This window comes from Lucilia cuprina, chromosome 3 (assembly GCF_022045245.1).
Source record: "Lucilia cuprina isolate Lc7/37 chromosome 3, ASM2204524v1, whole genome shotgun sequence".
Lineage (NCBI taxonomy): Eukaryota > Metazoa > Arthropoda > Insecta > Diptera > Calliphoridae > Lucilia > Lucilia cuprina.
Window position 1 is genome coordinate 57,131,789 of NC_060951.1, and position 17,388 is coordinate 57,149,176.

The window sequence follows — 17,388 nt, forward strand, 5'->3', positions numbered from 1 at the left end:
TTCTTTGCACAGTTCCCCAAAATAATTTTATTTCTGAGCTGTTTCTCCAAGTGTAAAGCTGTGTCATATCTTCTGCAAAAAGTGATTAATAATTATTGAAATAAAAGTGAAAATTTATTTAAAAATTGTGTAAAAACAACTTAAAGAAGCTTTAAAGAGGTATAATTAACAAAAACTCATTACAATAAGTAAATTGCCATTAAATTAAAGTTGTAAACGTTTTTGCAAAAACTATATTAGATGTAGTGAAAAAATGGAAAAAATTTGTAATGGATCGATATTTCTTTTACAGCCTTCCTCCCCACTGCAAAAGGAAGAAATATAAACTCACCCTTTTTTGGCTTTTCTGCTTTTTCAATTTGGTGCTTTTTGAAATTTTAAAGTTGACAACTTGTTATTTATAAAAAAAATAAATACTCTCAAAAAGACAGAAGAGAGCATCCTGCTGTGCACAGAAATTTCGTCTCGCTGTGTACAGCAAAACCATTTTTTTATATGTGCTGCGTCAAGTCAAAGTGGGCCTAGGGATACGCAGCAGCCTAGCTCCCATAAGAAATACACGTGTTTGTGTGAGGGCGCAGCAAAATCTGCTAATTCGCAGCACCTGAGAGGTGAAAAGGGGAAAGAGAGAGAGCGACACCACTTGCTAATAAAAAAAAAATAGTAAACAGAGAGAATTTTTGCAAACAGCTGTTCAGTGTTTTTGTGTAGATAAGCAAAAGAAAAACATATTTCCCTATTAAGAAACTTCCTTTAAAAGCAAAATGTCCTATGTAAGTATTAAAGGAATATAATATGTATTAGAAAGCCAACAAACTAAATATTATTATGTTTTCTAGCGTATGAGAGCCACGAAATGTCCCACAGACGAATTGTCATTGACCAACAAGGCCATTGTTAATATTAATGATTTTCCGGAAGATATTAAGTAAGGATGTTAAAGAGCATGTTGAAATAGTTTATACTATATGTATTGTGTTATTTTTATTGTTTTCTTTTATATAGATATGCAGACATCTCACCCGGACCAGGTCAGCATTATATCTTTGCCCTCGAACGTACTGCTGAAGTGCCACGAGGTCATGTTGGCTTTTCGTTGGTACAACGTAAATGGGCCACGCTTTCCATAAATCAAGAAATCGATATACGTCCTTATCGCTTCGATGGCAATTCCGATATTATAACTTTGGTCTCATTTGAAACGGATTTCTTGCAGAAGAAAACGTAAGTCTATTTATTTAATTTGTAATAAAATTGGGATTGATTTTATTTGCTTTCCAAAAAAAGAATCATACAAAATCAATATTCGTTAAATGACTCATGTAATGATTCTATTGTTAATTCTGTTTCAATCTTCACAGTATACTCTTAACATATATTAACAATATCATTTATTAAATTTGCTTACGTGTATTTAAATGATGCAATTGTTCACTAGTTATGCTACCTTCACTATGTAATGGTGGGGGGCTTTTTAATTAAACTGTTTGACAACGTTTAACATTTACCTTAATCTCCAATTTAAAAAAAAAAAACAAATCAATAAACTTATGTGTTTAAGATTTTTCTTTTCCCACATCCAATATTAACGAGTTAAGGTGTTATTGCATTCAATGGTATTTAAAAATCCTATCTGCATTAAGAAGTGGAAAAAACACTATATACCATCATTGTTGAATAATTGGCATACTTAATATCAAATACCCCCCTTTACCATTGTATAGGTTGTTACAATTATATCAAGGTTAACATAACATAAGGAGAGACATTAAAATGCTTTTAGCAATATTTGGATCATTGTTGTGTGCATCAGTGCACATATTTCTGCATTAGTTTTCTACACTATTCTTTACCCCCAAAAATCGATATAATGGGGGCATTAACCATTGAAGGTTTTATGGCGAATTATCTGTTCTTTTGCCAACATCATCATATAATGAGGTATTGTTTGTTAAACTACTTTTAAGATTTTTATAATCAATGATGGGAATATGACAAAGAACTTTTCTATGCTCCATAAATTAGTAATTTATTTAGTATTAAGTCCTAAATATATAATATAACAATTCTTCATTTGTTAAGTACCAAAAGTTTTTTACATTAAAACTTTTATTGAGTAAGAAATAAAGATATATAACATGGGCTTATTCTTCAATTGCTTCTTACCACCCTAAACATATTTGTTTAATAACTTATGTACGCTCCTTGATCTTAATTTTTAATACAAATTTAATTTTTAGAACTTCTCAAGAACCTTACGATTCCGATTTAATGGCTAAAGAATTCTTAATGCAGTTTGCTGGCATGGCCTTAACCGTAGGTCAAACTTTAGTGTTTAGCTTCCAGGATAAGAAACTCTTGGGATTGGCAGTTAAAACTTTAGAAGGTGAGTTAAGGTTTAAATAACATCAGTTCAGTTGCTAAATAAAACTATAAACTAAAATTTCATGAAAATTTATATTAGCTGTTGATCCAAAAGCCCTTAGTGAGGGCAAGGAGTCTGCCACTAGAAATGTAAGATTTGGACGCATAACCGGCAATACTATTGTGCAATTTGAAAAGGCTGAAAATTCAGCATTGAATTTACAAGGCAAATCCAAGGGTAAAATAGTGCGTCAATCGATTATTAATCCTGATTGGGATTTCGGTAAAATGGGTATTGGCGGTTTGGATAAGGAATTCAATGCCATCTTTAGAAGAGCATTTGCTTCTCGAGTCTTTCCACCAGAGTTGGTAGAACAATTGGGCTGCAAGCACGTAAAGGGTATTTTATTATATGGTCCACCCGGTACTGGTAAAACTTTAATGGCTCGTCAAATTGGCAATATGTTAAATGCCAGAGAGCCTAAGATTGTTAATGGTCCACAGATTTTGGATAAATATGTGGGTGAATCAGAAGCCAACATTCGTCGTTTGTTTGCCGAAGCTGAGGAGGAAGAGAAAAGGGTAAGGCATGCTATAGATACAGTTTATGGAATGTATTACATTTAGTTTTATATTATACTCAATAGTTGGGTCCAAACAGCGGTTTGCATATTATCATCTTTGATGAAATCGATGCCATTTGTAAACAACGTGGTTCTGTGGCCGGTAATAGTGGTGTCCACGATACTGTGGTAAATCAATTGTTGGCCAAAATCGATGGTGTTGAACAATTAAATAACATTTTAGTTATTGGTATGACTAATCGTCGTGATATGATTGATGACGCCTTATTGCGTCCCGGTCGTTTGGAAGTACAAATGGAAATTAGTTTACCCAATGAACAGGGTCGTGTGCAAATTTTAAATATTCATACCAAGCGCATGCGTGAATTCAATAAAATCGCCCCCGATGTAGATTGCAAAGAGATTGCTGCTCTTACTAAAAACTTTAGTGGAGCTGAGTTGGAAGGTTTGGTACGTGCTGCTCAGTCTACCGCTATGAATCGTCTAATTAAAGCTGATGCTAAAGTAACTGTTGATCCCGAGGCCATGGAAAAGCTAAAGGTTACACGTTCTGATTTCTTGCATGCTTTAGAGAATGATATCAAACCGGCATTTGGTACAGCCATGGAAATCTTGGAAAATATGCTTTCCAGAGGCATTATCAATTGGGGTCAACCTGTGGCTAATATTTTGGAAGATGGTATGCTGTATGTACAACAAGCTAGAGCCACTGAAAGTTCCGGTTTAGTTTCAGTGCTGATTGAAGGTTCTCCAAATTCGGGCAAATCTGCTTTAGCTGCTAAATTGGCTAAAATGTCCGATTTTCCATTTGTTAAAGTTTGCTCACCCGAAGATATGGTGGGTTATACCGAATCAGCTAAGTGCTTACATATACGTAAGGTGAGGAATTAACAAATAATTATAAAGTTTATTACATTATTAACTAAAAATTTTTTCAAATTTATTAGATTTTCGATGATGCTTATCGTTCCATGTTAAGTTGTATTGTGGTTGATAATGTTGAACGTTTATTGGATTACGGTCCCATTGGACCACGTTATTCTAATTTAACTTTGCAAGCATTATTGGTGCTCTTGAAGAAACAGCCACCAAAGGGTCGTAAATTATTAATTTTAGTAACTTCCAGCAGACGGTAAGTTTGTAAGCTTAAACGAAAGTGTTAATGCAAATGTTTTGCTTTTCCAGTGAGGTTTTGGAGGAAATGGAAATGTTATCAGCTTTTACTTCTGTTCTACATGTACCTAATCTTTCTCATCCCGAACATGTGTTGGCTGTATTAGAAGATGCTGACATCTTTAGCAAGGGTGAATTACAAGCCATTGGCAAGAAAATGTCAGGCAAGCGGTAAGTTTTTGTTATTTGTTTTTATTGTTAATATGATTATTACATGTTTTTTTGTTTTGTTTTGTTTAATTATGTGTAGAGTATTTATTGGCATAAAGAAATTGTTAGCCCTTATCGATATGGCACGTCAGACAGAGCCACAACATCGTGCTATAAAATTCCTTACGAAAATGGAAGAAGAAGGTGGTTTGGATATGGTGGGCAAACACTAACTACTTCGCAATAGTTTGAACATGTCCATTGTTGAGCTCAACGTTGTTTTCTAAATTAACAAACAAAAGATCTATAATAATGACATTATTATAAGTTAAAAGACAAAAACAAATTAATTCAAATACTAAAAGAAAAAAAATTAACGACAAATTTAATTAAACAAACAACAAAACATAAAAAAAGAAATGTTATTTATTACAAAATTATATTACTTACTTATCCAAATGCAAATAGCTTAATTATTATGAATATTTACAACAAAACCCTAGACAGTTACAGTCAATCATCAAATGAAAAACATAAGATTAAAAGGAAACTTAACATTTTTGTTTAAATAAGTTGAGCAATAAAAAACATAAAAATCGTTAGGATATGCTTCAAATTGGTCTCCATTTAACTTTGTTTTCTTAAAACTACTACTAATTATTTATTATACACTCACTCGCCCATTTCGAGATTTTCCTAAACAATAACACTCAAGAGGTGTACAGGATGTGCTTGAAAACACTTTAATAATGAAATATGATCTCATTTCGTGTGAGCAGATTAACATAATTGAAACTTTACACATAAATCTAGCTAGATAATGATTTAATATCTATCTTCTACTTTGAAAGAATCCTCGTTAGACATTCCACATAAAAATATACGTTTAAATGTTTTTAATAAACTTTTTCGGTTGCTATAAGATGATCTTCTGAAATTATTGTAAAATATGTTTATGGCACATACATACATACTTCCTCTTCCGTGTGGTGTGATTAGACAAACATTCAATTATTAGTTTATAAGTTATAAAACTTTTCAACGAATTGTATCATAATATTCCTCTTTTTATAATTATTGCCATAATATTCTTTGCCCTGGACACTTACTCTTATGGCAATAGAGCACTACTCAAAACTTCTAAAAAATACAAAAAAACTTAAAGACACCAACAAACACCAGGAATTGTATGTATAGCATTGTTAAAAGTTACACAGCAACCCAAAGTTAAAACACAAAATTGTTAAATATTCAAATAAAAAAAAAAAAACACAAAGGCTTCTGCTATAATAATATATATAATTTATAATTAATTATATTTTAAAAGATGAAAATTGGTTTTAGCAAATGTTATTAGAAAATTCTATATGTCATGTGTTTAATTCCAAATATTTTAAACAATTATATATTAAAACAAAAAAAAATTTATTAAAACTTAAAAAAAAACTTAAATTAATATATCATCTGATTATATTTAACGAAAATAAACAAAATCAATGAGCAATTATAATAAAAAATTATTAAAAATATAAAAGAAATATTAACAAAATTACTTAAATACAAAAAAAGTTAAAAAATTGTGTTTTTTTTAGGGGGTGTTAAAAAAGTATTTTTTTTAGGGAAAAATTAAAAATTTAGTGAAAATTTAAATTTTATAATTTTTAAGTGAATTTGTTAAAGAAGATGTGTCAGTGTTTATTTTAAAGCTGACAGAATAGACTTTCAGATGTCATACAACATTTTATACATAAAGTTATCCTGAAGCTGTTATAACGCCTCAAAAATTGGGGTTTTTTTAAACTTTAGGACACGAAGTCTCGAATCTCAGATGTGATGAAGAAATTCTGAAACCTGATTCGGATTCAGAACATTTTTATTAAAAAAATACTTAAATACAAATTTAATGAAATGTGTTTTTGGGCATTAAATCAAGTTTTTTTTTGGAAATTCTGAGACCTGATTCAAATTCAGAACATCTTTATTAAAAAAATACTTAAATACAAAGTTAATAAAATGTGTTTTTTGGGCATTGAATCAAGTTTTTTGTGAAAACTTGGAAAAACAACTATTTTTATACCCTTCACCTTCGTGAAGGGTATAAAACTTATAAGTTTGTCATTCCGTTTGTAATTTCTATAATATAATTTTCCAACCCTATAAAGTATATATATTCTGGATCCTTATAGATAGCGGAGTCGATTAAGCCATGTCCATTTGGTTTGTTTTTTTAACTTTATTTCAGAATATTTTTCCTTTTTTTGTCAAAAAATAGATTTTTTACAAGAAGGCTCAAAGGGGAGTAGGGCAAAATACGGCCCTATCCTTAAAAATGTTGATAGGGGGAGTTAAGTCCTCTTCAATATTATTTATGTAGAATTTAAAAGTGTTTGTAAGTGAATTTTGACCTTTAAGTCATTTTCTGAAGGGGAGTTTGTGTGGGGGATAGGGTCAAATGAAGCCCGATCATTACAAAAATCGGTAGTGTCATTTAAAGTTCTATAAAACTAAGTTTTGTCGACTTTTGTTAACATAATAGATCATTTAAAATAATTATAAGTCAAAAGGTCCCATTTGGGGGTACGGTTATATGGAGGCTAGTCGAAATAATGGACCGATTTTAACCATCTTCAATAGAAGCGTGTGGGCCAAACTTCATCCATCTTAAAAATTGCGGCCTGTACCTTGCGCACAAGGTTTACATGGACAGCCAGCCAGACGGACGGACGGACATAGCTTAATCGACTCAGAAAATGATTCTAAGCCGATTGGTATACTTAAAGGTGCGTATAGGACGAATATTTTTGTATGTTACAAACATCAGCACAAACCCAATATACTCTCCCCACTAAAGTGGTGTAGAGTTTAACAAAAACAAAATACATAATCATACTCTTGTTTGTAAAAACAAGGTAGAGCGAGAGCAGCACTTGTGTTGTTATTGGCTAGAAACGTGAAATTAAGTATGTGAAGCCTGGATTTAGTTAGAAGCCATAAAAAAGGGAACCTTTTGGTACTTTTTCGTTTTTTCAAAAGGTACTTTTTGAATTTTCTACAATATTGAACCTAGAAATATGAAATTAAGTACGTATGTAGATTCTTAATTAGATGAGAATCCATAAAAAGAAACTTTTTGGTATTTTTTCGTTTTTCAAAAAGTACTTTTTGAATTTTCTAAAATATTAAACCTAGATACATTAAATTAAGTATGTCGAACCCGAATTAGAAGAGAACCCATAAAAAGGGAACTTTTTGGTACTTTTTCGTTTTTCAAACAGTAATTTTTGAGTTTTCTATAATAATGAACTTAGAAACTTGAAATTAAGTATGTAGGTAGGGATTAGGTAAGAACCTATAAAAGAGTACTTTTTGGTCCTTTTTTTGTTTTTGAAAGGGTACTTTTTGAATTTTCTATAATATGAAAACTAGAAATATGAAATTAGGTATGTAGAGTCTGAATTAGATGAGAACCCATTAAAGGGAACTTTTTCGTTTTTCAAAAGGTACTGTTTGAAATTAAGTATTAAGTATGTAGAGCCCGGATTAGGCGAGAACACATAAAAGGGGACTTTTTGGTACTTTTTTGTTCTACAAATGGTACTTTTTGAATTTTCTATAATATTGAACCTAGAAACATACATAAAGTTGTCATGACGCTGTTAAGTTTCGAAGTCTCGGTTCCCAGATGTAATAGAGAAATTTTGAAGCCTGATTCGGATTTAGAACATCTGTATCTTTATTTGTTTAGAAAGAGTTTGTAAGCTAAGATTTCTTTTAAATTATGTTTTTTTTAAGAAATTGAAAAAAAAACAAATTTTCGGTAAATGAACATTATTAGTGGAAAGAATATTCGAAAAGTTAATCCTTAATCACAATACGAATTTAAAGAAATATATTTTATAAAAATATATACGACCCCAAGAACATTTCAAATTTTGTAATGTTTATCGATTATGAACAAACATTACTTTTTTATAAGGATTTTTATAAATTTCTAAAAATTTTTAAATTATTAATTTTATTTTAATAACAAAATTTATACTAATATTACGTATATTATTTTTTATTGTTTCATCTAACAACTGGATGTCTTTAACAATTTTCTAAAATATATTTATTTTTAATAAGAAATAAGGATCAAAAATAAAAGAGTTAAAAAGATATATATTTTCCGAAATATATAAAATACTGCAACAAAATGGCTCCAATAACTCCATATATTGTACTGTCGTTATTATCGTTGTATAATTACATATTAAATTACAGTTCTGCTGTGATTTAAGGATAATTTTCCACTGCGTACACGCTTTTGTAGACGCTAAAAAAGGAAAAAAATTAAATTATAAAAGAATTTTCAGTCTTTCTCATTTACTTACTCTATTAAAAACATCTCTTAGAATACGATTACCACGACGTTTTTTCTCTTCAAGTTCACGTTCTTGCCGGGCTATAACTTCGGGTAAACTGGAGAAACGTTTATTGGTAAGCGCCTTCATTTCCTTGGTATTTAGAATACGTACTTTCTCTATAAATCAAATTATTAATAATGTTATTAGTTAAATATTCTCACTAGCTTACGTATGGGAGGTGGTGGTAAATATTGTAAACGTCTCTCCAATGAATTGAAACTTGTGTTATCGATTATTTCTCTTAATTGACGATCGCGTTCCTGACGCATAGCTTGCAATTGATTGAGTATGGCTTTACGTTCTTTTGATTGTTGTAAAAATTTAGGTTTACTTTTTTCCAAATGTTCCTGTAGCGTTAGCTGGGGTTCGCTGGTTAAATTATTTGTAATTTCATTTGCTTGCAGATCATTTGAGTTTATATCGGTATTGGAGGTGGTATATGATGTCTGCGTTTTGCTTTCAGAAAATTCAATAACATAAGCAATACCTTTGGGTTTTACTTGTATACAGGCTGTAGTTGTTGAGGATGCAGCATTATAAGGCTTCGCTATAGGTGAGGTACGTTTAGGTCCATAGATGGGCTTTGAACGTAGTATGGAATCAGATGTTTGTACTGCAACTCCAACTCCGGTAGCTGCTGTAGCGACATCATCATATTGATGTGTTGTAGTGGGAGTGGAGGATGTATTTTGTGAACCCATTGGCACGGAAACATCTGAAGACATACAAAAAATTGAAGATGGGGAAGTAGTTGTGGTATTTGTGTTGGCAGCAGTTTCCTTATTAAACGTTGGTACACATGATGTTATATGTTGGTTATTCTGCATATTTCCTGATGCAGCTGTGCTATAGATTACATTACAACGCTGAGGAATATGTGGTATTATTTTGGCCTCTCGTTCGTTTGGTGTTAACGGTAAGGGTTGCTGTGTATAAGCATAGGGTACATCATTGGAAACGTATTTTCTGGTTAATGTGCGAGGCACTGAATAATGTTCGGAATCTGTTGTTGTGGCAACTTTTTCATGCATTTGACGTTGTATATTTAAATATTTAAAGTCTTTCTTCTGTTGCTGTTTAAGAGCTTCATAATGATGTTGTTTTTTTGTTTTATAAGCTGCCATAAAATCGCGTTTCTTTTGTTGTACTAAATCTCTTAAGCTTTCCGATTCTTGACTTTTCTCCGTACTGGGTGTATCAATTTTTTCTCTTTGTTGACGTTCTTTACCGCTTCCAACGTTTTCCTTAACGTTTAATAGTTGCTCTTCATTGATGTTAATGCTTTCTTTAAGGGTACGAAATTTGGGTTTGGTTTTTGTACAATTTTCCTTTGACGTTGAGTCCACCTCCTTTTCATACATTATTTGTATTTCTTTTTTACGATCTTTGCTACGTTTTAAATTATCCTTTAAATTTATAACATCTTCATGCGATTCTTCTAATATAATTTCAATTTCTTGCACTAAACGTTCGGCACTTTCACTCAAAATCGACGACTTATCCGAGTACACTGTATCATACAATTTATCGGTGTGAGTAGAGTCTTTTGTTTTATCATTATGTGTAGTGAAGTCAAGACTGGACACAGTAGTAGAACTTCTTTCATTCGTTTCATCTTTAAGCAAAAGATGTTTTAGAGATTCGAGTCGTTTTATTTCATTTTCAATCCAATTTAATTGTTGTACCCGACCGCTATCGTTTTTGGTTTTTCTCAATAGTTTTTCCTTTTGGACAGCAGCAGCTTTTTTCTTCATTTCCTGACGTTTTTTCTCCTCATACTCAATTTCGGATTGTGTCAAAGGATTCAACCATTCACGCATTGTTGGCTGCTCGGCATCGGTGTTGGAATTATTTAATTCATTACTTGTGGGTATAACAAGCTTTTGTGTGGTCAAATCTGGTGTAGAGGTCACAGATGTAGCTGAGGATGAAGATTTTGTGGTTTTTGAAGTTTGTGTGGAACGACTTGTCTTGTTTTCTAAAGAAGTTGTAGATTCTTTTGTTGGTGGTGCTTCTGGTTGATGTTTAACATTTGATGTTATTTGTTTAATTCTCTCCTTACTTTGCGACGTTTTCATTTTTTCACTTTGAGTTTCTTTGCTAATTGTAGCTGCTACACTTGGCACTTGTGTGTTATTTTCTTTAAGGGCATTTTCATACTGACTTTTTGTTTTACATGGAAATTGCTTAGAATTGTAAGTTTTATCATGATTTAGTTGAAAATGAGGTGAAGATGCTGGCTTTGATTTGACATTGGTTTCAGGTTTAATAACTAATAAATTTTAAATTAAAAATAATCAATAAGTTAACACAGTTAAATTCCATTTTAAACTCACCTAAAATTTTATTTGTATTCTCACTACTACTGCTGATAGAAGTAGAAGGTTTTTCTATTACACTTTTAGTGATGTCTTCTTCCGTTGTTATAGGTGCTACTCCCAATTCCACCTTTAATTTGTTCATATTACCTTGTCTATGTCTGTTATTTATACTTGAACTTACTGAATCGTAGACGTGATGTTGTTTGCAATCACTGGAGTTTGTACCACCACTACTATTTATTGTAGTAGAGTTACTGCTTTCATCTGCGACTTCTAAACGTGTTATACGTTTAACAATATCACGTATTAATTGTTTTTTCTGCCTGCCATTAACGCTTTTAGCATCGATAAGTGAACAAATCAATTGTATGCCTAAATCCAATTCGGGTGCTTTTTTGCTTAGAGAAAACGAGCTGGCAGTTGTCGTTGAGTCTATTGAACAATGTGATAGATTTTCTTTATTTTCATCTAAGGCAGTTTGAAATTTTGTTTGCAGTTCGCGTATATTATTCAATTGTTGACATTTTTGTTGATTTTTCTCCGACAAAGCTTTTCGTTTCATTAGCAGTTCTGTTATGCTGTTTATAAAGGAATGTTCCGATTGATTAACATGCTTTTGGTTAACTGTTTTAACGACATAATCCGATGATTTAGATGTACGTGATTTAGATGATCTTGATGAACAATATTCAAAACTGGAAGGAGTAGCTGTTCCCTCTATTATGGAGTTTGCAGAAGACATACTACATTGTATTTCTTGGGAATGTAATGTTGGTGGTTTTATTAATGATGTTTGAGCATATTTTTCGAATTTCTTATTCAGCGAAGTGGATGATGTGGATTGTGATATCATTTTGGGTTTTGCTCCTCTTTTGGTAGTTTCCACTAAAGTACTACAGGCTAAGGGCGGTGTGCTATGTTCAATTTCAGTTGCTTTCAGTTTTTTTACAGTTTTATGTTCTTCGGCTACAAGTTCTTGAATTTTATTTACTGCTACAGAAGTTCCTGGTTCAGAAACAACACTATTTTCTTTAAAGAATTCCCTAAGTAAAGATCTTTCCATGGTACTTATATTACTAGTAGACATAGATTTTATATAGCCAACATCACCAAGTGAATCCCACTCTAGACGTCTATGTGTTTTAGCAATTGATTCTGGTGTTTGTGTTTTGGTGTTTTTAAGGTTTTTCTTAGGCGTTTGTAAATTTTCTGTTGATATGCTTATGATCTTAAGGAGTTGAGATAATTGTAGAAATTAAAAAATATAATTAAAACGTTATTCATATACAAGTGTCTTTTATAAATAAAAGTTTCAAAAATATTCGTACCTTCTCTTTATCACCCTCTGTTTCAATATTTATATCCACAATAACATCTTTAGAAGGAAAATGTGCTCCTTCACCAATAGCTTGCACTTGTACATCAATATTAGGTAAACTTTTACTATTAACTGCACCACAAACACTCAACGGTCTAGATGGCATCATAGCTAAGGCTTCACAACTGCTGCTAGTTGATGAAATTGTTTCCCGACTTTTGGTGCGCTTACAGCAGGATTCTATACTACCTCCACAATCACCTCCCTGAGTCTTTTGACTATCCTGACTACTGGCCGGAGAATACAGGCGCATAAATTTCTCTAAATCACGATCGTGTCCAAATTTCTGATAATACTCCATAATTTTATCACTTACGCGTGGGGTATTCGGTAAGACACGCTTTGTGTGTTTTGAACAATTGTCCATCGTTATGTTAGTTGTGTATGCTAAACTAAAAATTAATTTTTAGCTGTACGTCTGTCTGTCTTATCAATGACAAAATTAACAGCTGTGTTTTAGTAATATGTTATGCAGATGTACAGATATTAGTTACAATTGCTCGTGCCAGAAAATCCATTCAAAAAATTCCAAAACTCTAACAATAAGAGAAATACAAATTAAAAAAAAACAACCCCCAAAATTGTTTTTGTATGAAACAAGGCGAGTTCAGATAAGGTGGTGTTAGTCAACAACAACATTAAGGCGAATTCAGATAAGGTGGTGGCTAGGGTTCTACAGTTGAAACTAAAAGTCGACTTTTCGACTTTTTTCATTTAGTTAAAAGTCGACTTTTCGAATTTTGCATTCTATGAAAAGTCGATTTTTCAACTTTTTTCATTTGAATAAAAATCCACTTTTAGACTTTTCGACTGTAAGTATTTTATAAACAGTCGACATTTTCCGACTTTTCGATTTTTTTCGATTTTTTCAACTTTTTGACTTCTTTCTACTTTTTTCGACTATTTTTTAACTTTTTTTTTCGAGATTTTCCGACTATTTTAGAGTTTTTGACTTTTTTCCACTTTTTTAAAATTTTTGACTTGATTCTACAATTTTCGATTTTTCGGATTTTTCCGACGTTTCGACTTTTTACAACTTTTCGACTTTTTTCGACTTTCAGACTTTTCTGCTTTTTTCGACTTTTATTCACAAAGTCGACTTTTCGATTTTTTTCACAGACGATAGTCGAGTTATCGACTTTTTTGGAACAAAATAGTCGACTTCGACTTTTCGACTTTTTTCGACAAAAAGTCGATTGTTCGAATATTCGAAAGTCGATTTATAGAACCCTAGTGGTGGCAGTTCTGCAACAAGAATCAATTTTATATTTTTTTTGGTAAAATTTTTGTATTTTATAAAAAATAGAAATAAAGTTATAAAATTTTGTGATAAAAATATATTTTGCATTCAATAATGTTTGTGTTAAACGAAAAATTCTATTCCGGCAGATAAATTTAAATAAATTTGAAGTAAAGTAAATTTTTAGTAAAAAATAAACACAAAAAGGAACATATTTATGAAAATATTATATTACGAATGAATCGTTGCACATAATGTAGAAGCAGCTGGTCGGATAAATACCTCATACGTCATTATTTAAATAAAATGATATTTGTTTACGAAATGCTTGGTATTTTTAGATTTTTCACATGAATAATTCAAATTATTAACGGTTTTTTATTCCGTTAAACAGAAATTTTTATTCCGTTAAACGGATATTTTTATATATAAAAATGTAAATAATATCAAACTTTGACAGATACGTAAACCGAACGAATTAAGAAAAAATTGTCAGCTGATTGGAAAATACCACCTTTATGAGTTCGCCTTGAAAGTTTTTACGATCAAGGCGAATTCACATAAGGTGGATTTATACAATCAACTGATTATTCTTCTCTTTCACCGTGTCTATACAAGACAATTATTTATCACGACACTTGACAAAACGTCGGCAGAGAAATTGTGAGATTTTTGTTTACGTTAATGCATAGGAATAACAAACTTTATTATTTTAGAAAAACAATTAAAATTTAAAGCAAATTTTGTAAATAAACACTAATTTCACTAAGACTTATGTTGAATATTAATTTTAACTGGTACGCATATATACATATATATTTTCATTAAATGAAACCATCGCAATTATTGTTTTTGGAAAATGTTACCGAACTGCCACCACCATATGTGAATTCGCCTTTCTTGACATTTTAAACAAACTTTATTTCTTTTTTGCGGCTTTTATTTGTTGTTCATTCATTCATCTAGTATTGTTGGATCGTCTATTTACAAGCTGGCTTAGAAAAGTATGGAATTAATGGTGTAGTAATATTATTGTTGTTGTTTTTTTCTAAAATTGTTATTGTGTCTATTTTGGTGTGTGAAGAATAAGTAAACGATTTGAAGAACAAGCAACCGACCGACTATTGAAAATTGTATATTTTATTACTTTTGTTGTTATTGCTGCTGCTGCTTCTTGTATTGAAGGCGGCTATAATAACGTTGTTTGGTTACAGGCAGGCAGGCAGGCAGGCTGGCATAAAGACACGTCGACAAGATTCTGCATGAAAATAAATGACACTTTCTTTGTCGTGGTTAAATCTTCGATTGAAGTGAGTTCCAAATATTATTTTACTTCCAATTGCGTGAGGAAAATTAGAGTACAGTGAAAAATGCGTATCAGCAATATACGCAGCGGACGCATGTGCCGTTTGGCCCTAGTGTGTATGGTCATTTTGCCACTGCTGTATTTGTTAACCACTTGGAGCGATAGCCACAAGCGTGTGCAAGAAGCATATCAAGCTAAGTTCGGTTCTGGCCGTCGTAGTTATCAGCGTCTTGAGGGTAGACCCAAAGAAGTACCCGTTTTAGTAGAAGGTTAGTATATAGTGTACATATTCGCATTGTGTTCGTTTGTTTATGTGAAACAAAGAGAAAACACTTGTGTTTACTTTACATTATGCATTTGCATTGATAAGCATTTGTTTGTTGTCTATTACTAACAGGTTTAGGCAACTTTGAGCCCCAACATTTAGAAGATCGTGTAGGGCCGGGTGAAAATGGCGAAGCTTATCATTTGCCGGCCCACAAGAAAAATGAAGCTGATGAATCAGAAATGGAATATGGCATGAATATAGCCTGTTCCGATGAAATCTCTATGCATCGCAGTGTGCGTGATACCCGTCTGGAGGAGTGTAGACATTGGAATTATCCCTATGATTTACCCAAGACTAGTGTTATAATAGTTTTTCATAATGAAGGATTTTCCGTGCTAATGCGTACCGTCCATTCTGTTATAGATCGTTCACCTAAGCATGTTTTACATGAAATTGTTTTGGTCGATGATTATTCGGACAAAAAGGATCTTAAGGAAAAATTGGATGAATATATTGAACAGTTTAATGGTTTGGTAAAATTAGTACGCAACAAGGAGAGAGAAGGTTTAATACGTACAAGATCTAGAGGTGCTTCGGTGGCAACAGGTAAGACAAATTTCATAAATTTGTTTGGCACGAATAATTCAAGTTTTTAGGAGAAAAAACATTTTTCCAAAAAAATAAAAGTTTTTACCAAATTTTATCAAATAAATATCGATTGATATTCCAAGTTTTTATAAAATATTTAAGTTTTCATTAGAATTTAAAAAAATTTTTCAACTTCGATTTTTTTTAATCATTTTCGGTTTTCGAGTATAGATTTAATTTTATTCCTCAATTTGGTTTCAGGTGAAGTCATAGTCTTCCTAGATGCCCATTGTGAGGTCAACATTAACTGGCTGCCACCACTATTGGCTCCTATTTATCGCGATCGTACCGTAATGACAGTGCCCATTATTGATGGCATTGATTATAAGACCTTCGAATATCGCTCTGTATACGGTAGTGAAAATCATTTCCGTGGTATTTTCGAATGGGGCATGTTGTACAAGGAGAATGAAGTGCCAAAGCGTGAACAACGTCGTAGACAACACAATTCTGAACCCTATCGCAGTCCCACTCATGCTGGTGGATTGTTTGCCATTAATCGTGAATATTTCTTAGAATTGGGAGCGTATGATCCTGGTCTTTTAGTGTGGGGTGGTGAGAATTTCGAATTAAGTTTTAAAATTTGGCAGTGTGGTGGCAGTATTGAATGGGTGCCTTGTTCACATGTGGGTCATGTATATCGTGGTTTTATGCCTTACAATTTCGGCAAATTGGCACAGAAAAAGAAGGGTCCCTTAATAACTATCAATTATAAGCGTGTCATTGAGACTTGGTTTGATGAAACACACAAGGAGTATTTCTATACTAGAGAGCCTTTGGCTAGATTTTTGGATATGGGTGATATTTCGGAACAGTTGGCATTAAAGAAACGTTTAAATTGTAAATCATTCCAATGGTATATGGATAATATAGCTTATGACGTTTATGACAAGTTCCCCGCTTTACCAGCCAATTTACATTGGGGTGAATTGCGTTCGGTAGCCTCCGATAATTGTCTCGATTCGATGGGCAATCAACCGCCAGCTATAATGGGCCTGTCACATTGCCATGGTGGTGGTAATAATCAACTAATAAGACTTAATGCGGCTGGTCAATTGGGCGTAGGAGAACGCTGTGTAGAAGCCGATCGTCAAGGTATAAAATTGGCTGTTTGTCGTTTGGGTACCGTAGATGGACCCTGGAGTTATAATGAACAGACAAAACATTTACTGCATCGTGCCCATAAGAAATGTATGGCCTTACATCCCACCACTCAACAGCTATTTTTAGCACACTGTGATGTTAATGATGGCTATCAACAGTGGTATTTTAAGCCCATTAAACCCAGATATTAGACAATCAAAACATGGCGAAATGTGAACACTAACTAAATGAACGAACGAATGTATGAGTGAATGATGGAATGCAACATATTAAGGAGACCTATAACAAAAAGATACACACACAAATTTATAAGCAATATATTTATTAGAAAATTAGAGAAAAAAGGCAGAGAAAACAAAACTAAGTTAGAAGGAAACTAACGCTACTTAATGCGGTATGTGAATGTAGAGAACAAAGTGGGTTTCAAAAATGAATCTATAGTTTTT

General features: G+C 32.3%; 3 protein-coding genes across 4 annotated transcripts; 2 read left to right on the plus strand and 1 right to left on the minus strand.

Moving 5' to 3' along the window:
- LOC111681484 (vesicle-fusing ATPase 1) lies at positions 1 to 5,504 on the plus strand. Its single transcript, XM_023443271.2, has 10 exons — positions 1 to 159; positions 293 to 773; positions 840 to 928; positions 1,006 to 1,224; positions 2,241 to 2,386; positions 2,465 to 2,946; positions 3,012 to 3,827; positions 3,896 to 4,080; positions 4,134 to 4,292; positions 4,372 to 5,504. The coding sequence occupies exons 2-10, from the start codon at positions 765 to 767 to the stop codon at positions 4,502 to 4,504; spliced, it is 2,238 nt and encodes a 745-aa protein (XP_023299039.1). The 5' UTR covers positions 1 to 159; positions 293 to 764; the 3' UTR covers positions 4,505 to 5,504.
- Positions 5,505 to 8,323: 2,819 nt separating this feature from the next.
- Positions 8,324 to 12,968, minus strand: LOC111681483 (Alstrom syndrome protein 1 homolog a-like). Its single transcript, XM_023443270.2, has 5 exons — positions 12,327 to 12,968; positions 11,014 to 12,226; positions 8,847 to 10,949; positions 8,645 to 8,793; positions 8,324 to 8,586 (listed from the first exon to the last, which is right to left on the minus strand). Exons 1-5 carry the CDS (start codon positions 12,741 to 12,743, stop codon positions 8,524 to 8,526), a joined length of 3,945 nt encoding a protein of 1,314 aa, XP_023299038.2. The 5' UTR covers positions 12,744 to 12,968; the 3' UTR covers positions 8,324 to 8,523.
- A 1,537-nt stretch (positions 12,969 to 14,505) lies between these two features.
- On the plus strand, positions 14,506 to 17,388 carry LOC111681465 (N-acetylgalactosaminyltransferase 7). Of its 2 annotated transcripts, XM_046946473.1 has the most exons (4): positions 14,506 to 14,620; positions 14,701 to 15,191; positions 15,320 to 15,796; positions 16,040 to 17,388. In XM_046946473.1, exons 2-4 carry the CDS (start codon positions 14,987 to 14,989, stop codon positions 17,131 to 17,133), a joined length of 1,776 nt encoding a protein of 591 aa, XP_046802429.1. In that variant the 5' UTR covers positions 14,506 to 14,620; positions 14,701 to 14,986; the 3' UTR covers positions 17,134 to 17,388. The 2 variants fall into 2 exon arrangements, with proteins under 2 accessions (XP_046802429.1, XP_023299019.1); XM_023443251.2 differs by having other exon boundaries at positions 14,557 to 15,191.